General features: G+C 42.0%; 1 protein-coding gene across 1 annotated transcript in view; it reads right to left on the bottom strand.

Annotated features, from left to right (window-relative positions):
• cfap74 (cilia and flagella associated protein 74) overlaps window positions 1-19,465 on the bottom strand; it is a gene marked incomplete at both ends in the record, with an annotated part of 63,114 nt that extends 43,649 nt beyond the window's left edge. Inside the window, 17 exons of the mRNA XM_080762895.1 lie at window positions 59-289; window positions 564-653; window positions 1,120-1,186; window positions 6,681-6,799; window positions 7,122-7,307; window positions 9,776-9,866; window positions 10,877-11,019; window positions 11,964-12,189; window positions 12,364-12,521; window positions 12,860-12,962; window positions 13,259-13,369; window positions 13,773-13,946; window positions 14,641-14,745; window positions 15,350-15,448; window positions 17,439-17,588; window positions 18,545-18,620; window positions 19,324-19,465. Coding sequence (XP_080619021.1) covers window positions 59-289; window positions 564-653; window positions 1,120-1,186; window positions 6,681-6,799; window positions 7,122-7,307; window positions 9,776-9,866; window positions 10,877-11,019; window positions 11,964-12,189; window positions 12,364-12,521; window positions 12,860-12,962; window positions 13,259-13,369; window positions 13,773-13,946; window positions 14,641-14,745; window positions 15,350-15,448; window positions 17,439-17,588; window positions 18,545-18,620; window positions 19,324-19,465 — 2,271 coding nt within the window. The remainder of the gene's footprint in view (window positions 1-58; window positions 290-563; window positions 654-1,119; window positions 1,187-6,680; window positions 6,800-7,121; window positions 7,308-9,775; window positions 9,867-10,876; window positions 11,020-11,963; window positions 12,190-12,363; window positions 12,522-12,859; window positions 12,963-13,258; window positions 13,370-13,772; window positions 13,947-14,640; window positions 14,746-15,349; window positions 15,449-17,438; window positions 17,589-18,544; window positions 18,621-19,323) is intronic.
• Window positions 19,466-23,788: the final 4,323 nt, after the last annotated feature.

Below are 23,788 nucleotides of genomic sequence, written 5' to 3'. Positions count from 1 at the left end.
CCCCTGCGACCCACAAACGGGTCCCGAGACTCCCGAGCCAGTGCTTGGGAACCAGTACGTGTGATAGAGACGACTGGGCCTCAGCCTCACTGACCTGCTGCTGTGTGCTGCTGATAGACGCCTGCACCGGAGGAGCCTCTGCCCCGCTGCCATCGGCCCTGAGACGTGCAGAGGGGCCCAGGCTGAACAGAGTACCCAGGGCTCCCCTGTTGGTCAAGGTGATGGTCCGTGAAATAGTCTGGCCGACCACGTGCATCCCAAAGTCTATGAGGTGGTTATCAGTCTCCAGCTGGGGAAAGGGGGGGCAGAAATAGTAGCAGTTTAGGAAAAGTATTTATGCATTGAATGCCGCACAACACTGTTTCAACTAAATGGGTTCAACAGCATGCAGTGCACACAGGAACACAATCGAAGTGGGTCAAAGTGTTCCCGAATACAAAGTTCTGCGCTATGCATTAAAGCTTCACAGATTCTGCCCGAGTCAGACTGTCCGGCAGCCTCTCTTCAGCTGAAGTTATTCCTCTCTGCTGCGCTCCCCTGATCGAAGCGGCACCGATACTCACGTCACATTTCTTTGTAGTGCATCTGATGGCCACGGAGAAGGGGCCGGTGGCTGATGCAAAGTGGACCTCTCCCTCCAGATCCTCGTTGATCTGCGGGGATCAAATGTTGGAACAGTGGGAGAGTTATGGGTTGACACGTTACGCTCACCTGGAATTTACTATCAAAATGTTTTGGCTCGCATGATGGCGGTATTTGTTTAGATAATGGACATGGTGGTACTGTATATTGGCCTGGATCTACTAAGAAAGTAGATCCAGTGTGACTGATACAAATAAGTTGGTGCAAAAAAGAACAGTGCATGGTGTTTCCTGCGCTTAACCCAGTTTGTTAATACCTGCCATGTAAATGAGGTCGGCACACATGTGCCACTCTCCTAAACTTAGATTGCATTTGAAAAGCCGACCGACTTACAGACGCTAGCGGGGCTAAAATGCTGTGTTAATTATGGTGAAAGAGCAAAATGGTCACTGTGTTTTTCATCCAAAATGTGTAGATCCAGGAGGACTTAGAGTAAACAGCATATAGTCTAAAAAATAAATTGTTGATTTGACAAACCGTGGGCTGGAAACTTGCGTGCATGTCACAGGACATTCCAGCCGGGACAGAGCCAGGGGGCTCAAAGCTGAAATGCAAAGGAGAGAAGTTGAGAAAAGTTACACACACAAGTTATGCACACAAGTTACAACACTATGTGCTGCTGTATGCAACATGGAACAAAGAGAGATTCTCCAGGACAACTAGGACAAACTCTGGGGGAAAGGACCGGGTGAACGGTCAAGCTGATGCTCAAATTGCACTGCAAAGAAAACCAGAACCGAGGGCTAATACGGCTCATTACAGTTATACTGCTTAGTGTGTCTCACAGTTTTCCCGACATTATTGATAAAGACCTCGTTCCCTGCCGACCACGAGTTTCCAGAGTTATGTTTTATTGGCCGATTTTGATAACTGTTAAGGCATACAAGGTTTTCCGCCGATACTTTGTGACACGTCACACATTTGGGATCACGTGACCGGGACAAAAACAACTGACGCTCGCTCCTGGGGCTGCTGGGTAATCGAGTCTCCAATGCAATGCTATGGACAATGGCGGCACGGAGCGGCTGTTGTCGATGGCGATTGTGGAATATTATCCGACATTAGGACAAGCGACCGCGCTATTTTAAGGCGCACGTTCATGCAATGGAGCTACGTTCACAATCGGGTGATTATTCAAAGGTTAGTGAAAAACATCGGCAGGAAACAGGGTTTTCTTATCGATTAATCCCGCAGTAAATGTGTTAAATATGAAATACTGTATGTTTAATATTATTCTATAACTGAAACAAAAAGTTCAGAGAGAGTTAAGAAAGACCCATCATAAATGTTCAAAGCAACATTTGTATCCCACAGATGATGCCAGCTCTGACCCCGATGAAGCCCTGAAGCGGTTCAGCTTCAAACAGACAAAGAAGGTCGAAGAAGATCGATAGTGAGGAAGACAAGGAAGCAGGGAGGCTCAGAATTCAGTCAAATAATGAGCTACCAAAACACAACAAGAAGCACCATTTGGAAACAGCTATGCACTGGAGTGATTCTCAAGCTTTTTAATGTCAATGAGCACCAGTTTGATAATTATGCCTCTTAGAACTGAATGTCACATCCTCCGTGTTAATTTAACTGTGTACCAAATGGACCCTGGCTTATGGGTCTGCTGCAGGTCAATTTCGTTCCATTTGTACAGAGTAAAATTAAGGCATGCGTTCGCAAACAATCATGTAGCTGGCTACCCCCCGGAGTCCGGACCCCACATTGAGAACCATTAAGTTGCACGGTTGCTGTGTTTTCTGTTTGGCAATCATTGATGGAAATTACAATGGAAGAGACTGAAATTCCCATTGCTAATCCTCACTCTCTGCTATTAATAGTAATAATAATAATTAATAATTGTATCACATGCTAACCACATTTTTTGTATAGATGGTGTCCATGGGGTGAAATCTACACTGGTGCAACATCTCATTCTCTGAAGGAGTGTATCACAGAACATGTACTGTAACTAATCAATGCTATTGCTATACATTTTAATGAATCACCACATCTCATCTTTAATTGTTTATAGATTAGGCCAATAACAAAGAGGTACTGATGAGAGGCATTCTTGATGGTTAATTTTCAGTCATCAGTCTGTCCATTTACAGTAAATGTGCCTTTTGACAACCCCAATGAAGTAGACCATCGTTTTTTGTGCCAAACTTATTTTGTGCACCTTGCTAAAGGGTGAAGTTGTGCCATTTTCCCAGAAACGTTGCATGTGAATAGCCTAGGACTGCAGACTAGGAATATGTTTACTACAAGTATACTTCGACTAGCATGACAAAGCTCATTGATGGACCCCATAGATATTTGACCATCCAAAACAACAACTATTTCTAGTGCAACCCAGAAAACAATTACAGTGTTGGCTATTTGTGAAATAAAATAAGCTCTGAGCTGTGACTGAATTACTTTCCCCAATTTCTGGTATTTTTGGGGAGACTGAGATAGAGACAAGCAATATGAAAGAAAACAACTAGTGGTTCAAGTTTGAACAAGGAGTGAGGCCATGTTTGGAACAACGTGGCGGTGTGCTGTATTTTTAGCTGCAAACCAGGCCACGTTTCCAGTGCAGCAGACCAGCTACAGTAAATTATACGACTATTCTATGCTATTATACTGTGCATCCTGCAGACTGCTTCCTCTGCCACAGTAAACTAATGTGCACTAATGTGAAGTTTATTATTCAGTTCAGCAGAGCTATAACACCCCGACGCTCACAGTGACTTCTGAGCACATTGTGATCATGAATCACCAAAATATGAACACTGTGGTGGCATTCTGCATTTTTGCGCATCTAGCTGCTGTGACACAATAAGTTCACATTTCTGTGAAATCCATGTTTAAGCGAATAGTTCAAATATTTGGACTTGCTGTAGGAAATACTTGCCATTAATATAGTTCAGGACAACTCATGAATATAAAATGAGCAATATATTTATTATGATTTGGAATTGAATTGGATGTACTTTTGATGTACTCCGATAAAGCACATCAGTCCCAACCATAGGGACTCTGAATCCCCCGTACATAAACAGCAGGTCCAACACAACAGGTGGTAGCTGGGGTGGTGGCGGGTGAGCAGCAGTGTCTGAGCCGTGGTGAGAGCAGCAGCAGCATGACAGTAGCAAAGCAAGCAGTGCAAACTTCCAGATTAAATAGAGCGGACTGAGAATGTGAATGAGTGTGTGGACAATTGGACAGCCGCCAGCAACTGCACCAAGTGTCCTGACTGAACTCGCTTTGCACATGTTTGTGACAGGTGCGACGCATTATTGGTTTCAAAGGTGTTCAAAGCCTGGGCCATTGGGCCATCATCATGCACCTGGCAGTGTGTCCCAGCAGTGAAGACGAAAAAAGCAGTCAGAGAGTCCGTTCTGGCAACGTGTGCTGCTACTGTATGCTGCGGGGAGAGGAGGTTGGGTGTTGGAAGCCATTTTTAGAATTTCAGGGGGCGTACAGGGAACCATGGGCTTCTGTGGAGAAAAAAAAAAGGGAAAAAAAGCCTAGCATGTTCCCTGGTTCACATCTCTCTCTCCCTCTCTCTCTCCCTCTCTCTCTCTCTCTCTCTCTCTCTCTGCTGCTGCTGTGCAAATGTTGCTTATTGGATGTGTGAGCCGTGAAGACTTTGCCGTTGGTCACGACTGGTTTTAATCATGTGATATTCGGAGTGTGAAGTGCTGGGATTATTATGTGCACGACATGGTTGCATAATAGTTCATAATAATACTGTAGTTAAGGTATGTCATTAAGAGTTGCTTTTCTGATAGTGAAGAACCCTAAAAATCCTTAGAGTTAATGTAGCCAAATTTGCAACCCATTTGGTTACATCCGTACACTCTGAGTAAAATTGACACTCGGGATGTTCACTGTGTAGAATACAGTAGGTTACAGTGCTCCTCTGATTCTGATTCAGGTCAGGAAATAATGAAGTGTGACACTTCAGAAACATGTGGGAGATTTCGGTGAGCCTGGTGGCAGGAGAGAGAGAGAGAGAGAGAGAGAGAGAGAGAGAGAGAGAGAGAGAGAGAGAGAGAGAGAGAGAGAGAGAGAGAGAGAGAGAGAGAGAGAGAGAAGAGAAAGAGAAAGAGAAAGAGAAAGAGACTTGACTAGAACGTACACTGTAATATCCTGAGTGCCTATTTACCTCTGAGAGTGTAATTTTCTCAGTGTGATATGAACTCTCTAGAGTTTCTGGTGGTGCCTACTGTACATGCAATACATGTTAAGATTCATGTTCAGATTCAGAGCCAGAATGAAAGGGTGCATGGGCTGTGTGTGGGAGGGTGTACCTAACCAGTTGAACCCTAGCATCCCTCCTCCAGGATTTATATTTAGCAGTAATAGCAGATCTACAAGCCTATAGCACATGTCATAACCTGACGTGTTCTACCAACTATTAGTTAAGAAAGTATAGAGGTTTTATGTGGTTAAAAGAGTGAATGTGAAATTGTGAATTTGCGAGAGTGCGCGGACAAGAGCGGTGGAGATTGATGCGTTCAGACAGTCCCTACTGAGGCTGGACAGCGACAGCTAGTCTCCCCTTGCACCCCTGCATGGTTTTATTGTGTTGTGTTTATATATACCGGTATATGTTTGTTGTGTACCCCAGGAAAAGTAGCGGCTATTTTGGTGGCAGGCAGCTAATGGGGATGGGAATGAATAAATGGGAGACAATTGGCACGGTCAGGCAGAGCGAAAGAGACGAGATGAGGCGAGCAATGGGGAAGAGAGAGGACCGTGGTAACCGTGTCAATTGGCATGAAGCTAACATGCAGAAACTGATATATTGCGAGTGACCTGTGGTACACTAACACCCACATCGCTTGCTCTGGCTGTGGGCTGCTGGCAGGCATGGGGACGGGCTCATGTCTGCTATAGGATAGCAAAAGCTAGTTTTTGTCTCAATACAATGTGTTGCAAGCCTGTAGATCTGGTATTTTCAACTTGTCAGGCTTCAAACGGAGAATAGAAGAGCCCTGAGATGGTCTGCCTCATCACTCTTGTGGCCTGACTCATTGCAGTGACCCCTATGGACCAACTCACTGAGAGGAACTGAGAGTGTGGTGCTCCAAGCTGGTATCCATACAGTATGTAGCCTACATAATGTAGGACAGCTAGGCTTCTTCTCTCAAACACGACTGACTTCCCAACGTGCTGTACCCTCTATTAACTTTTCATTGAACATTTATCAATTCCAGCAAAAGATGCTGTTGTCACAAAATGTCACATTTTAGTGAACTAAACAATAAACTTGAATCTGTTGCTAACTAATTCCATATTACTTTAGACAGCTAGTCACTCTTTTAGAAAATGGTTTGGCTTAGGGGGATACTATAGTATGAGGTGTAATTTTTCTTTAAAAATACATAATACAGCCTTGTTAATTAAAATAGCTTAATGGCCATGCCCTTCCCTATGAGTTGTACTTTCATTTCAGACATTGCTACTTACACACCATCAACAGTATAGTGCAGGGTGTCCCTTTTCAATTCTTAGTAAAACAGTACTGCACAACTGACCACTTTTTCCGTCGTCTACACCAAACCAGCCGATCTCACACAATATGCTATTTTTGGTACAAAACCTCACTTCACCACTTTTCAACCTATTTTCATATAATAGGTCCTCACTAATAATCATGAAAAAATGGACCAAAACCTTTCTACTCGGTCTGTGTCTCATAGGAGGAGCTGTGGGCAGTTCAGAAACAGTCTTCCAGTGACATCATCGATGGGGAATACAAGCTAATAGAAACTGCAGGCTTTCTAGTCCTGAAAAGTTGCAATGCGAAAATGGAAGCCATCGTTCTCACGATAATGAAAATGTAAACATTTTTGTACAATAATCTTGTATAAAAAAAGAAATCTGCCTAATGATGATGTCACTGGAAGACGGTTTCTAAACTGCCCACAGCCCTCCTATGAGACACAGACTGAGTAGGAAAAAAATCTTATCATGATTATTAGTGAGGACCTATTATATGAAGATAGGTTGAAAAGTGGTGAAGTGGTCCTTTAAGTCCACCTGCAGCTACTTACCTGATAGTGATAAAATCCATAAGTTGGGTGGAGAGTCCCAGAAGCTTGCAGTAGTTTGTGGCGTAGGTGATGTTAGTCAGGAGAACCTTCTTTCTGTATGTTTTCCCCACCTCAAAGTCCTGTGATTTAATTGAGTGACAGTAGCTATTATGATCGATAAACAAAAGGCTAAAGAAAAGTTGGGGGAACGGGGAAGGCGAGAGGGATTGGTTTTCTTTGCCTGTCTTTATGTTGTGGAGGGGAAAAAAAGCATTTCGAATAGACAAAAAAGGTAATACTTGGGACAAAATAAATTGGGGTTATTGATATTTCACGTTTGTTTGTGGTGTAAAAGGAGTGTGCACAAATTGACACATTGCTAATAATAAGTATAAACAAGTAATTATAAATGTATAAATTTAAAAAAGAAAAGAAAAGAAAAGAAAAGTGCTGTTGTAGTACCTTGAAAATGATCACGTCAGGTTTACTGATGAATGGTGGCCCTTTCATCGCTTTCCCACAAACTTTTTTAGCAGGCATAGTGAGATTCCCAGCGGGTACTGGCACGGAAGGCACGTGCTGCTTCTCTGCTGCTTTCTGGGGCAGCCTAGTCAGAGCCTCTGCATCTAGGCTCCTCTTTGATTGGACCTGGAGATGTTAATGTCATTTTCACGTTTATTATACAGTAACTTGACTCATGAAGTCAACAAATGAATCACAAGGCAAGGCCCTGAAACTTCATAGAGCCCCAACTCAAAATCGGACCAATTTGGTCAACCAGGCAAATTATTGATTTAACACATTGTCATGCATAACTTCTGAAATATTCCTTGTACAAGGATGAGACGGGTTGCATTTGAACTACTGCACAGTATATGCACACCTCTGGGTTGTCCTTTTTATTGAGTGTGCATGAAAATAATTGAAAACCAAATAAAAATCATTGAAAGAGAGTGTGTATGAAAATCATAATGTACACATAATTGGTCGTAGAGAGCTCAATTCTAGGCCGCCTCTGGGCGATTAAATACAAAGTTACCAAAGCATTGTGTAATTTCATTAATAAACTCTCAACAGCAATTAAATATTCTATGCAGTATACCGGTAATAAAAAATAATAATACATAATACACAAAATGTTTATATGCACTGCCATGAACACTTTGTTTTCTTTCTCTTTAGACATAATCTGTGTCTACACAGCTGTTCCCAACATTATGATGCAGTGCAGTAAAGGTTTTTTCTCCAAGCAGATGACCCTAGGAACACACTGCCCACGCAGGTCTCGGCTGTGTACTAGTTGCCTACTTACAATAATGATCCAGGTAGAACCAAGCTCCACAATCCTGCCTTCAACACACTCTGCTACAAAATAACATATCCACATAAAGCAACAAATCATCCTTAACAGAATCCACCCCCACAACTTCATCCATATGACTCTCATCTGCCTGATTTTGTATCATTTCCCCCTGTGTCGATTTGAGAATGTGATTGTCTGCAATGACAGTGTCGCGCTATAGGGCTGCCTGCCTGCATGATCATGGCATTTTAATGAATAATTACTTAATTATGAGTTTGCCATCGAACATTGGAACACATAAAGGCTTATATAAAGAGTCCGCAGGGAATTAATGATGAATCCTATATTCAAATTGGCAAGTGTTCATTACACCGTTTCCATCTATTCACTTTGTGTCCTAGAGAAGAGCTGTGAACAGTTCGGAAACCTGCATACCAATAGTCAGGTTTGGTCATTTAGTTATTAAAGGTAGGATAAGTGATATTCCTTGAAATATCTGTATTTAAGATGGAGTTTTCCACCCTAAACATGATCATCAGGTCTAATTGTTACATAAGGAGGAAGATTTATTTTCTAAAAAAAGTGTACATTTTCCAATGTGAATCGGATCGGCAGCACGCTGCTGTCTGCCCCCCCCCCCCACACACACACACACCGACAGTCAACTGACTCAAGGAGCTCCGTAAAAAAACAATTTCAATAGGCCTGCCGCCTACTGCAGGCATTACTACACTAAACAATGTTGGATTCGTACAGTGCAGAATGCAGATAAGCTTAGCCTATGTTCTTATTATAATTGTGAGTTTGTTTTTTAACATGCAGCGCGAGTCCGCAAGAGCCGATCTACAAGCTCACAACCGTTGCACAGTAGAATGCTGCCGAGTGAGCAGCCCCAATCGCGCATGATAGAAATATTCTAATAAATAAATAAAAAGGTGTCGTGCCTGCAGGGCAGTTTCTGTTTGGGACTCTAGGCTAACTTGCCTAGAATGCATGCATTTAGGCATACAAGTGCAAGTGCAAGATCGACCAATATGTTGGGGACACATGCCTACATATTTTATCTGAGATTTGGGAACAATTTATTGATTCAGCATGAAGACTAAAGCCTTCTGAATAAATCTATACGCAAGTGTATGCTTTCTCCGCCACCTAAAGAGGTCCCGTAGGATTTGGAGTTTCTGACCAACCTACGTGAGTGTCAAGTTCACGGCCATTTCCATGAATTCCAAATTAATGTGGGAAATCCACGTAAATGCCTTTCCGCTAGCGTTACGTAACGTTATGAGCGTAAACGCCGTTGTGAATGAGGACCATGGTGTACTCTAAATGGTTAGAAAAAACCTTAGAAAATGGTTTTAAATATTTGGTTTTAGAAAGAACCCTTAACCACTTTGACTTTGACTAAAATTAATTGTCAGGTGTCTCCCAGGAGTCTGTACTTGGTCCAAACCTTTTTTGTCTTTGTCAAAAATAGCAAATCTACAAGCTCACAACACCATGCGTTCTAAGGTTGTACTTCAGCGAATGTCTGCCCATTAAGACATTGTTTAAGTGGTTAAAGTTGCCTCAAAGTACGATAAAAAGAGTTATTTGAGGAATCATTTGTGGTTCCTCAAAGAACATATAATTATGTTACTCTGTTAAATCTATACTATAGATATAGAACCATACACGAACCATTCACTAAATAAAACGGTTCTTTAGTCGGTGATGGTTCCTCATGGAATCATAATAGCCTTTTAAAGAGATTTAAAAAAAACATGTATTTTCCTGTGCGTAGGAGGAAAGATCCTTTTCCACTTGACTTCACACTAGAGTAGAGGTCTGAGCTGTAGTGCCGCGCTCCTTCGGAGTCCTCGATGGCACCGGCACAATTAGAAGTGACGCCTGTCACCGCAGATCTTAAGTGTATGGGAGGACAGAAAGAGAGAGCCTGTGCTCCTCTCTAATGGAACTAGAGAAGCTCCTTTGCATCGTATGAATATTTCATTGCCAGAAAGAATCATATCAAAGGCCCATTAAATATGGGACTACTTCCATTTGTACATTAAAGGATTGGTGCATTAAGCATACATACGTGTAATACATTACAGATGACATACAGTAGTCACTATTGTTAACACTTAAAGGGACACTTCACGTTTAGAAGATTTTGAACACTTTCCTGGGGGTCTTTATGTGTGTAATATGTGGTTTTAGATATTTTAGATTTTAGCAGTGAGCCCAGTGTCTCAGTTGTCATCGACACTGGGCTCACTTCCTTCCTGGAATACAATTCACATAATGCTTTGGTGCCCTGCTCCTCCTTGTGGATAGGGGGAGGGCTGTCTTACTGAGACAACATGTAGTCTAGTCAGTCTATTGATGTGCCAATGCCAAACTACATTCTGCTATAAAAACTGTCAGTCAGTCCTTCCATCCTAATCATTTATTTTTCTTCAGTGGGTTGACCAATCGATCTCAATTTGCACCCAACTTGGAGTAAGTTCTTTTTTGCATTTTCACCCCATGGTTTGGAATCTGTAGTTGCTCAGATCTCATAGCCCAGATGGACGACAGTGGGTGGAAATATAGCTTTAACAGGCTCTGTGCATAACTTTAGTCCCAGGGTTTTCAGAAGGTGGCATACCCATCACCAGCTTTGTTTGATTGGCTCAGCAGCTGAACTGGATGCACATGTCATGTGTCATGTTTCCGGTTCAAAGTCAAACCTGCTGCCAAGCGAGGCAAACAAAGGCGTGAATGTGTGTGTGAATGGGTGAATGTAATGCACAATCTCTGTAAAGCGCCTTGGATAAAGGCACTATATAAATGCACCATTTACCATTCATGGGTCAATCTCAAGAGCTAGCACGGAAGGATTGTGTACTGGTGGAAAGCAGCATAGATTTAATTTTTTACCTTATCATACGTTTGATCCCAAAGGCCCAAAAACTCAGGCTCAGCGAAGATTTGGTCCCCACCCAGTTCCTCGTCCTGGGCCCTGGGTTCCTGCACGCCTTCCTGGTCAGAGAGATCCGACGAAGAGTCACCATCGCCACTCAACTCTCTCTCCTGATGGTCGGATACACACAGCAGCAATGTCCGGAGTGTTAAAAAATAATTGAAAGGGGAAGGAAACCATACGCTGTTTTAAGTTATTTGTTTACGTAAATCACACTTGTGTGAAGTGGGGCGCCCACTGTGGCTGTCACATGATGTCACAGGGGGCATGAATAAAGCACACACAAAAAGTCCCTAGAATTAGCTGCCACATAAAGGCACACACAAAGCCAGACGTTGGAGGGGCTAGCGCCCCTCGGAAATTACAGAAGGGTAAGAACATAGTAGTACAGTAACGGTACTCTACTGGGAGTTCTATGTGGGAGACTAGTACAGTAACAGTATAGTGAACTAACTCATTGAACTCTTGAACTCTAACTTTGTTAATTTACACTTTCAGAATTAAATTTATATGTACTGTATTCTTATTACAGTTGACATTTTGCATCGACACTAACATCTGTCTCTGTGCAGGTTGTTCTTTGGGCAAATCAATTCAGACATTATGAGCCACCCACTCCTCTGCAGTGGTGGAAAGTAAGTATAGTAAGTACTTAAGTACTGTACTTTACAATGTACAATTTTGAGGTATTTGTACTAGGGATGTCCCGATCACGTTTTCTTGCTCCTGATCCGATTCCGATCATTTGATTTTGAGACATACCGGTACCGATCTTTCCCGATCCGATCTTTATATTTTTATATAACACTTATGCCATATCACAATAGCAAATATCCTAATGTATGTCACTCTAGTGTAGTCTCCTTTCAATTATTGAAAGTTAGTGTTAGTGTTTTTTTTAATACATTTTGAACTCTTGAAATGGGACAGTAGTGCTTTCTACTTTTGGTAACTTAAGTACATTTTGATGCCAATACTTTTGTACTTTCACTCAAGTACATTTGGAATTCTGGATTTTATTTGTAACGTATTTCTACATTGCAGTATTGAGTACTTTTTCCACCACCACTCCTCTGGTCCTCCTCTCCTCTGTGGCTGGTGGTGGGGGTTTAGGATTCAGGTAGTGTAGGACCTTCTCCCTAGCCCTCCCCAGGTTCAAGGGAGGGATGCGGGGGCACTGCAGTGCCTGGCGCCTCTTGCTTCTCTCTGCCAGCTGATCCTCCTGAAGGATTTTGGCCACAATCTCCACCCTCTTTGACTTCTGCCTCTCCTCGAATTCTCTGAGAAAGGAAATAAATAAATAAATGGAACAATATCACATTATAGTGAATCAGGGTCATGTTTTGCTCAGCGCACAACGAGAGAAAACACCCACACGCATGATGCATGGAGTGGGTGTCGAAAAGAAACGTGGGAGAGCAGAGCAAAGGAGAGGAGAGTAGAGGAGCACACACTCTTTCTTTCGCTGGAACTCCTGCAGTTTCTTCTGCTGGACTATATGCCTGATACTGTTGAAGCCTTGAGCCTGCAGAGATGCTTTCAGTTGTCTCTTGTCCTGCTCTTTCCTCTGGGCATGTGCCTTGGCTCTGTGCTGCTGAGCCCGCAAGCTCTCCTAGAGAAATCACACCATTTGAAATCTTGACTTTGTTCAGGCACGCGAAACAATCACAGCAAACTGACAGAAAATCACAGCAAGTTCCGCTGAACTCTTATTATGATGATGTGTCCAAAAGTTCATCATCTCCCACTAAAGCTGCAAGCTTCATAACCCATTTTAATGGAGATTTTATCGAATCTATCAGGTAGAGTAGTAGGTTAATACAATATAGCAAATCTGCAGTTGTTGCAGGTGGTCTCTTTCTATATGAGAAAGGCAGACTGTAGTTTTAGGTAGGACACTGACTGGTTGACGTTTGTGTTTGCTATTTTGCACCGTGTAGGCTGGCTTACTTGTGTGGCTGCTATATTCTCCTTCAATGTCGTCACCGCCTGCATTCGCTTTAGCATTAGCTCTCCCCCCTGACTCTCCTTTTCAGCCTGTCGCTGATGCAACCTGAACGTTACAGGAAATAAATATAGCACATAGCACATACAGTACACACACAGCGGGAATACATGTCATGTCAAAACATATACATCCAAGATATGCTCATTGTAAAAAAGCACGCATTGGGCTGACAGTATTTATGCCTATACAGTGCACCATGTTGACTGTAGCGAGGCAACAAGTAATACTATATAAAGTCCTCAGTTAATTTAACTCTGAGAATTTTCATATGGAACCAAGTGGACCCTTATTTGGTAATATATAATTCTGGTAATTGGCTTCTGGCTAGTCTGCATGGTTACCTTTTAATGGTCTGTCTCAGGTACTTGTCAACTCTCTTCCGACTGGCCTGGGCCTGTTCAATGTTCTTCTGACATTGAGCTTCCTCTTTCTTCTGCATGGCTGCCTGTTTCCTGTCAACACACACGCACAGCTAATCTCAGGATTTAAAAAAGTCATCACCAGTGATAAGCTCCTAAAAAGAGTAGAAACAAAAAAGAAAAGCATCTGTGTTTTACAGGAACAAGTAATTTATGCCTATTTAATGCTTTGCATCGTTAGCCTACAACTTGCAATAAGGGAGTATCCCACATACAGTATGCCTTAAGACCTATCTCAAGGCAAACCACTGCCAGAACTGTGATAATCTTTAACCTGATATGTTGTGTAATGGGTTATTATTATTTTAGTTTTTAAGTATGTATAGACTTGGGAACAAGCTCCAAACAACTTTTGTGCGACACTGTAGTATGACAAAGTAGGGCAAAGATATAAGATAATACTTTAGTGTAGTTATCTATAGTATAGCTTCATTACGCCTTGAAATGCTGCATCTTCATCTTCAGGTTGTGCACGGTGGTGTTCTCCTGCTGCAGCCGGGCCACCGCCCGCTGGGCTTTCCGGGTGTCGTAGGCTGTCTCCTCCTCCTGCACCTCCTGTCGCAGTGAGGAGAACCTGCCGAGCTCCACCTCCACCTCGCACAGGTGCAGCCTGACAGGGGAGGAAGGGGGGAGGGGGACTTAATGAGGCAGATGGTGTATTTAAGACATGCAATTGTGTGAATTTATGCAAATGTACATTGTGCACACACACACATGCCATTTTTGGTCCCCTTCCTTACTTCCTTCACAGGTGCTACCGCTGATACCAATGAAGGCTCTGTTCCATTCTGGTCAAACAGAGTCAGGGTGCTGCTAGTGTGTGTGTTGGCTCAAAGGAAACAACAAAACCGTTAAAAAAGCGCGCTCAAGTTGATAGTCTCTGTAGCTGATGGGTGCAGATTCTTGAAGATCAATGGAAAAAGGGAATATCCGCACTCTCTTGCATAAAGTTTGAGTTTCTTTATGTCATGAAACACATGTAGCCCACCTAGAGAAACAAACGAGTTTCGGCACGCAGGCCTTCCTCAGCATTTCAAACTCACTGGAAACACTCTGCTACACCAGTGGGTCTCAAAGTGTCCTTGAGTGGGTTCCAAATGGCCCTGTACGGTTGTTTAACTCTGAGAGTGCACAAAATACTACAAAAAGGAACAAAATGGATCAGTTTGGTTCCATTTTATATATATTATGGGGGTCCTTGAAATAAAAACGTTTGAGAACCACTGCACACTAAATGGAACAGAGCCTCAATTAGTATCATCGGTAACACCTTTAGCCCCATTAACGTGTCTGGTGAAACTCACTCATGTTCCTTCAGAGCGGTGCTGACGCGGGCCTCCACCTCCTCCTCTCTCTGCAGCTCTCCACACAGACGCCTGTGTTGGGCTCGTAGACGGAACACCGCCGCGCTGCAAACAGTGCAGGCAGATGGTTGGCTGGCGTAGTTTCATAAGCAGTTTGGCAGCGTTTGAAAGTTCGGAACGACTGAACAACTAAGGCTTAGGTTTACCAAGTCTAAGCATTAGCTGCAAATAGCCGATCTACAAGCTCACAACACGTCCCATTGTCAGTGGTTCCCAGGGGTCCTTGAGGGAGTTCCAGGGGGTCCCCAGCTACATGATAGTTTGGAACCAAATGGACCCTTATGGGTCTGTAACTTTGAGAGTGTACAAACGGAACCAAATGGACCCTTGGTTCGATTTGTACACTCTCAGAGTTAAATTAACATTGATTTTACAATATAAATTGGAGTCTCAGAGATGTAATGAAATGCCATTAAATGGAGGTCTGTATGCATGTCAAACTGGGGGTTCTTGAAATTATACGGGTTGAGAATCATTGCTAGAGCCGTAAAAGTCTTCTCTTATGGGGGTCCGTGGCATATCTTTTCAAATGGGGGTCTGCGGGCTAATTAGTGTAAATTCGGGGGTCCTTGACATGAAAAAGTTTGGGAACCACTGCCATTGGCACCACTGCCGATTGTAGATCGGCTATTTTCGTTTCGGGCTTAACCTGCTATCTGCATCTCTCGGACGCTCCATCTCTTCTTCAACTTTGTCCCTCTGTTTCGTCAAGTCAGCAATGTTCTGATGGCAGATTCTGAGCTCTTCTCTGGAAGAGAAAACACACAAAGCCAAAGTCAAAAGGCTCACTGTTGAGCCAGCACAACATCGCAGTTTGAAATCCCTTCCGAGGGAACACTTTCAAGGCCACCGGTGCCGGGACGAGTTCAGGGCATCTGGCTAATGAATTCCTTCAATGGTTATCGAACGACATAAAAGGGGTTGGGCCGACACACACAGACACACAACACACGCACGCACACATGCCCACACGCACACGCATACAGTACATGCGCACACGCACACAAACAGTGGGGGGGGTCTAATGAAGTGCCCAGGATGAAGGCCTTCCCTGAAAAGGGAAAACTAAAGTTACGATGCGGGGAAAACACTGTTTATTGGTAAGACACTTTAGGAGTCATGTTTTGATGGTCAGAACACAGAAACATTTCATCCATGCTATGGTCTGCATCATGGTCCATTGGGTGCTTAAAACACATTTAGTACCGGAACTGCATCAAAATAAAGGCGTTGCTTGCGCCAGAGTAATCGCCAGAGTAGTGATCGCTTTTATTTTGAAAGCCATGAACCGGAAATACTTTCTTAAAAAAGTTGACTGACAAAGTGACCTCACAATCTCCGATCATCTTAATATATTTATATACGCTCCAAAAAGAGTTCATATTTTGCGGGAGAGACGGATGAGGAGCAGAAATGCAGCGCCAGCATATCGATCCATTCATCACCACGGAGAGCGCCCTGGATCAGGAGATATGAGTCAATGACAAGCTAATAGTTGCACAGAGCGTTAGCATACGGCAAGCGAAAAGCGAAATGCCAAAAAAAAAAATAGGAATAATTCTGAATATTCTTATCTCGCCCCGTGTCGTTTGGACGTCGTTTGGACGTCCACAGACGTCTAAGGCACCTCTCGGTTCCAATCCTTATGACGTTTCAGGACGTATTATGTACTAAATGGGTTAATGGGAAGAAACGTGGGCAGACAGAACATAGGAAATGTTCTCCCCTCGGCTGAAGTAATTTTGAGAGAGAAATGATCTGGGCCTTGTCAAGGAGGTTCATTAACATTTAAAAACAACTTTGAACATCAAGGATAGGTCTCGTCTGCTTTGTCACACCAGCCTGGTCGCCAGAGAAAATGTTGGAACGCACTGTCCGTCTCTGTAAATTACAATATGTTGAATGTTTTAACCTCCTAAATAAAACCTTGAATATTTTAACCTCCTAAATAAAACCTTGCATTGCTTTGCTTAAAAACATATATATAAGGTTTTCTCAATTTATTGAACATTTTATATTTTTAATTTCCTGAAAAATGAACATTTTGGAGTTAGGTTTCTTCCCGACAGCAGGGATATCATCTTTCCAGATATAAACCAAGTTGACTCTATTAGATTTACAAGTCAAGTAACTGATTCCAACACTATCTGTATGCAAGTTGAACAGTGCTGAATTGGCAAGCACCTGTCTTGAAACGTTGAGATTCAGCCTATCTACATTACATTTTCATCTAATCGAACAATGTGTCACAATGCGGCACATGGTTAGCTTGTATGTATACCTTGTACTATAATGTAGAACTTTTATTTTCCGCAAATGTTTGCCTAAGTACTATGATGTGCCCAGAATCAAAGACTAAGAATATCCACATAGGAGAACGTAAAAATAGCACATCTAGAAGCTTACAACGCATCACATTGTGACTATTTGCGAAATATAATAGTATTTGGCTAAGAGATTTGGTGTAGAAGGAAAAAAAGTGGTCCAAAGCCAATTGCAACTCAGGTTCATTTTAGCAAAGACTCAAGTTTTTTTTAACCCATTAAAACCAGGAAAGCATCCGTCATTAGATTTTCACATACAATAGCAGATACAAGTTAGCAGCGTTTCACTTTGTGCAACGCTGTGAGCTTGTACATCTTCTATTTTTTTAAGTAATGAATGAAGGCCTTTGTAGACTCAAGTCTTAATAATGGGTTAACTCCAGAGTTCTGCAGGTTGCCATGTCCAGACCAGACCTGACTTTCAGCACGTCATGCTCCTTCTGCCGGTGAAAAGTGTCCAGCTGGTCCAGGTTTCGTCTCAGCTTGAACATCCGTGCTGTCGCTGCGTAACTCCTCTCTCCACCATCGCTGTCCGCCACCACAAGGTCACCGTCACTGTCATCCCTTCGGGGCAGATGCAAAAACCATTTGGAAAGGGTTGCATGGTTAATGTGAGAACAGAGTCACACTGTACATACTGCGCATACAATTATGTGATTGCAGGTCCCGGAGGTGTCAGTCACTCCGCACAATGGAACTTGGATTGTTGAAATGGGACGCATGATTAATGTACAGTATGTAACACATAACATACTGACAAATGATTTGGCATGAAATAGACCTTGTACTATTATATTCTTTATCAAAATTTTTGTCCCATGATTTTGCAACTCATTTTTTCACCCAGTGTCAATTATCTATTCTAATGTAATCCTGGGCGCTACATCCTGCCCCCCAGCGCCCCCAGCGGGAATCGAACCCAGGACCTTCTAGCTGTGAGGCGACAGCATTACAGACTGTGCCACCATGGCCCTAGTTTGTACTATTATTAATGATAGTGATTAATGGTGTTTAGTCTAATCAGTATGCCCATTTCTATAATGCAAAGGATGTTATAGAGCGCCGAAGTCCTGACGTCACCTGCTTCTCTATGGAGAATAACATGGGGTCATCTTAAAATCGTTTCATATAAGCATTGTGGTCCAAAAATAAACAAGCTCTCTCTGCGTTATTGTCAGGGAGGTGCCTCTGTATCGTTTGCGACAGTCAGTCACTAATATATAGCGAAAAATTTAACTAATTCAGTAGCAGTAACAATAGCGTTTTCTCTCAGTCAGTTGATTCTTCATATCCATATGAGTGAAACGGTTTCAAACACATGCAGTTATATGAGGCGATCTAAAATCCCCCTATGGGGATTACAATGCAAATAAAAAGTACATGAACCCGTACATTTGCGCCCTCTACTGATATTGACATCAGACTTCGGTGCTCTATAAGAGAACATTTAAGAGATGATGACAGAACTATCAAATAGCACATTATGGTCATAATGATTCACAGGTAAATACTGTACATACAGATCTTCAAGCCATTCTAAATCAGCAGGAATGGTTGCATCTTCGTCCTCGAAGGTCTTATCATCCATGCCTTCATCTGAAATATAAAATAATCTTAGTTAGGGGCGCTCTTATCATCGTACATCATCTCATTCCAGCCAAATCAGAATTAGCGTCCTCACCTTCGTCATCAATGTTTGTGTTATGCAATGTTTTTGTCAATGGTATTAAATGTTTGTGTTGGGACAAAAATTCCCCCGATATCGCCCCTAAAAAAACAAACCAGGAGGGGCTTGACACAACAAGGACTTCTGCAGCAAATGCAAGATGGGCTCTATAAAACGTAGCATGCAATCAATATATAGGACATTAAGAGAGAAGCTCACAACAAGTGAGCTTGTAGATCTGCTATTTTCAACAAAGACATTTGGTTTGAAGAAGGAGCGAACCAAGTTCAGGTTCAGAAACTATGTTGTGCTATCCCTGCCTCTGAGTTCACACAGAAGATGTTGTGCACTTCACCCGGTGACGGGCTGTGTTTTGTTCTAATCCACAGCATAAATGTGCATTTGTTATAGTAAAAAATATACTGTAGGCCTATGTCACTGTTCAAATTGCAGAGAAGTCAAATTATATATTATCTCACACACACACACACACACACATAATTGCACACACACACACACACACACACACACACACACACACACACACACACACACACACACACACACACACACACACACGTTTGTAGTGTATGGAGTATTCATAATTGAGCACATCATGGGTTGATTATTCACCTCCAGTTTCCTCCTCCTCATCATCATCATCAGTCCAGGTACAGGTGTTTCCTGGTTGGGTTTCAGACACTTCTGAATGGCTTTCCAAGTTTCCATGTCTGCCTGCAGCCTGCATGCCTCCCTTCTGCATTGATAGGTTCATGCTAACAGTTAATTTGAAATGAATGTACACGACGCGGCGTTGTACTGACTAGAGAATGCTTAAAATCTCCAACGTGTTGCATAGCGACGCGTGGTTTTGTAATCTTTTCAACCAGCGCGACACCGCGTTGTGCGACGTATATTGGCCTATGAATTATGCTTTAAAGTTAGCTATCTGTTTTAACTTCAGCACAAAACTACTTACCGTTTTCTTGTCTCGACGTTCTTGACAAAATACCGGAATGTAAACTTTATCGCTGCAGCAGTCAGTCCGCCATGCTCAAGAGTAGCCGAGACTGTTTTATGTTGCCATGGACACCGAGGGGAAGGAGGGGGCGGGGCAACTCTCTTCAGGTTAAAACTGCAGGTAGCCACGCCCCTCAGAACATGCGCGACTTTATGGTCATTCTTTTTATAAATGGGACCATAATTTTCCAAAAAGAATATTATGACATTAGAAATGTGACTTTAAACTAGTGACTGGAAGCAAAAAGTATTCATGACCATGTTTATTAAGGTAATACAGTCTAGGTGAAGTTGGGCCAAAATACATGGACTTCTATGGGGCTATGGGTTTTTCTGGGTCCAGTGACAGCGCCACAACAGGCCATTATATGAACTTTCATTTCCTTAGTGGCTTCACAAAATATCCGTCTGACTGCCCCCCTGGTTAAAACCAGAATGTATGGTTTAATGGAGGAATGACTAACAAACGGTCTGTATGACATTATAAAAAAGAGTAAAAAATAATGAGCTACCGGTATATTAGTTTTAATTTATATATTTAATTGATAAAAGAACATTATCATCATCTTTACTGGACTGGCCATGATCCAAGGACAGGATTGGAAAATAAATACATGGATAAATAAACAATTATATAATTAATAGCCTTCTGATTTGAATAATGAAACAGTATGACTTCAAGACTGCATTCTATTTTATTCAATTGTATATTGCTATAATTTATGTTCTCTCCCCACGTGGCTCATCATTTACACAAATTATTATTAAAAATAAACCATTGCATTCATTGTGGCTTCAAGCAGAAACAGAAGTATTGTTTTGAGTGACTGCATCCAATTGAGACACCACCAAATAGGCCTACCAGGTCACCATAGATACTACTTGAATTTCAAGCCTAATTGTGAATTATTTGTTTTTTGGAAAAAAGTAAGATTGTTAGAATAAGCAGCTAATGGAGCTGTAAGTAAAACAAATGACCCCTTGACCTTTCCCCCCACGGTTGTCACCTTTGGAATTACCTTCATTTATCATTGTATTTCACGCACTGATATCAATCAAGCCAAGCTCAGCATCATTTTTCCTCAAGCTGCTGCAAAAGAGATCAAATCTGTGTGAAATTATGCAAAGTCATGAGTTATATGGAATCTCAAGATATGACGGTATCCATTTCACTAAATAAAATAGGACATCTGTCCTAATTACATGGTCAAATCCTCCTACTGTAACCGTTCATATGCATTTATTCAGTCCCAGAGTTAAACCTTTACTGGATGCTTTATGAAGGCATTGTGTTAGACTGTATATCTATTAAGGCATCTCATAAGGGTTATAATGTGGAGCACGAAGACTATGACCTAATTAAAGGTGAGTGTAGTATACCTCTGTCTGTCTCTCTCTCTGTGTGTGTGTGTGTGTGTGTGTGTGTGTGTGTGTGTGTGTGTGTGTGTGTGTGTGTGTGTGTGTGTGTGTGTGTGTGTGTGTGTGTGTGTGTGTGTGTGTGTGTGTGTGTGTGTGCGTGTGTGCGTGTGTGCGTGCGTGCGTAATTATAGGAGATATTTAAAACAAAGTTAATTCATGTAGGCTACTTGGTGAGCCATTGAACTGAGCGAGAGCAAGAGAGAGAGAGAGAGAGAGAGATGGCCATCTGTTTCCTATTTTGCCAGGTGCTGTGCTGTCAGCAGCATCTTTTCTCCTTATCTTGGACATATTCTCTGGGTTATCAATAATAAAGTTGCCATTCCACACCTCAGATAAATCCACTGGCAGTTCACTGAGAGAGAGAATCTCCCATCCAGCAGATTGTTTGTGTTGTATCTTAATATCAGAGGAGTTCAAGACAAGTTCTAATGGAAGAAGGTCCTTGGGGGAGGCAGAGACAGTTGGTTTTAATTCTGAGTCAAATCCCTTTTCTTCCCCAGGGTGAGGCAGAGAAACCAGGGCAGGTGCAGCACTCTGACGATACATGCTGTACTGCCAAGTCCCCACACAACATGAATGAGAAATGTATACAGAACTGAGGAAAGATGTCTCTTAACACTTTACAGGATATCTCACCCCAAGATAATATAAATGTTTTATGGTGTGTGTGTGTGTGTGTATAATCATTCCATTATTGACACCAGAGGTGTAGATTTAAATACTGGTACCTTCTAAATCAGTATAATTCTCACACTTTGAAGATTTTTTTTTAAATTGCAAAATAATAATTAATTAATAATAATTAATATAAAATGACACAGATGCTTTGGGGGAAAAAATAGAAGAGCAACTCTTCTTCTGGTGATTGATGTCAATGAACAGACTGGCCCAGTCAACAATCCACACAGAGAAAGGGATGTTTGGGTTGCAGTGCATAAACCCCTCGTTAAAAGATTCATCCATATTCAGTTCAGTGGTGCAAAGTCCATATCGACACTGGCCTAGAGATATGGGGAAAAAGTATATAAATGGTCTACACCATATTCACTACAAGTGGCTAGAGAACAGGGCTGAAAGTTTGACCTGTACAGTGAAGGGGAATGGTGTACAGTATGCATTTTCCTGGATCGTATAAGGCCCAAATCACACCAATGCAAAACTGTTTTAAGGACATGCCACACCAATGCAATTGAAACTGCCATTGGGGATAATGGTTGCATGCAACTACCATGCAACTCACAACCGTTAAAAGGAGTTGCTTGCATGCATGGCAAATCATTGGTGTGGTTTGGGCCTTTGGGCCAAAGAATCGAATCAAAGATATTCTGAGTGATCGTCTTTATGGTGAAACATTTCTGTGTTGATGGGAGTGGTCAATGCTGTCAATGCTTCCACCCACAAGGCACAATGGGTCACGGAATGGTTTAGAGTAGTATGGAAATAATGTGCGAAATATCTCTCTCTAGGTCGTCCTCAGACGAGCCCTCCTTCGTTGCTTCCAGTCATCCTGGTTCTCCATCATAGACTGTAAAATAAATATGGACAAAGCGTACATCTGGCCAGTTCGTTGGTGCTTTGTGCTCCTGCGTTGTTCTTCAGTGCATCCACATGTTAATGTGCGACCAGTATTGTTTTCGTCGACTAATACTATGACGAAAAATGTTCGTCGACTGCCTTTTTTCACTGACAAAAACTACATAAAAACTAAGCCATGATGACTAAAACTATGACTAAATATATTGACAATTTTGTCGACAAATAAAAACTAGACTAAAATGCTAGGAAGGGGAGTAGTGGACAAGAGATCCAGTATAAGTAATTTTACACTTGGTGGCATGCTGAGAATTGCCGATCTACAAGCTCCCAACGCATCGCAGCGCTACGAGTTGTGAGCTTGTATAGATCGGCTATTTTCAGCAAGTGTAAAAACAGTCATTACGATGGCATCAACGCCCACAAAACTACATTTTAGTCGACTAACTGAACTGTAGATTTAGTCGACTAAAATCGTATGATATTTAGACGACTAAAACTAGACTAACACTAAAACATTCCGGCTGACTAAAATGTGATTGAAACTAATTGAAAACTATTGAAGAGACTATGACTAAAACTAAAATGCCATATAGGAGAACAGACTCTATACCATTACATAGAAGAAGCTAAGTTTGGTTTGATGGGGGAGGTTGGAGTTCCACTGGCCATGGCCATGCAAGTGCCTTCCTCACATTAAGATCTTCAAGAAATGTAGTCTACTACATGACCTTCACAGTCACCAGATCAACCGAATGAGGGAATATGTTTTCTTTAAATGTTTATTTTATTTTATTTATTTATTTATTTATTTATTTATTTATTTATTTATTTATTTATTTTATACATTCCTGCAGGTCTATCTAATCTATGAAGCTGGTGGCATGTGTTGTGTAACTTGTGTTGCTCTCCACGGTTCTGGAGGCACGGCTGCTCTCAGCCGCTGTCCATGGTCTACTTTTACTTTAAAATATATTGTCAATTTGAGAGACTTGAGTTAATGGCAAGGATTGAAATGTGAAGAAAATAAGTAATCTTTTGTATTTCTGTAGCCTATAGTCGTGACTCGTGATAGCATGGTTCAACTGTAGACACGCTGTAGACACACTGTTGGACGATTTAATCT

This window comes from Protomyctophum bolini (genome assembly GCF_963924005.1).
Source record: "Protomyctophum bolini genome assembly, chromosome: 5".
Lineage (NCBI taxonomy): Eukaryota > Metazoa > Chordata > Actinopteri > Myctophiformes > Myctophidae > Protomyctophum > Protomyctophum bolini.
Note: the sequence above shows the minus strand (reverse complement) of the source record. Positions and strands in the feature narration are given on the sequence as shown.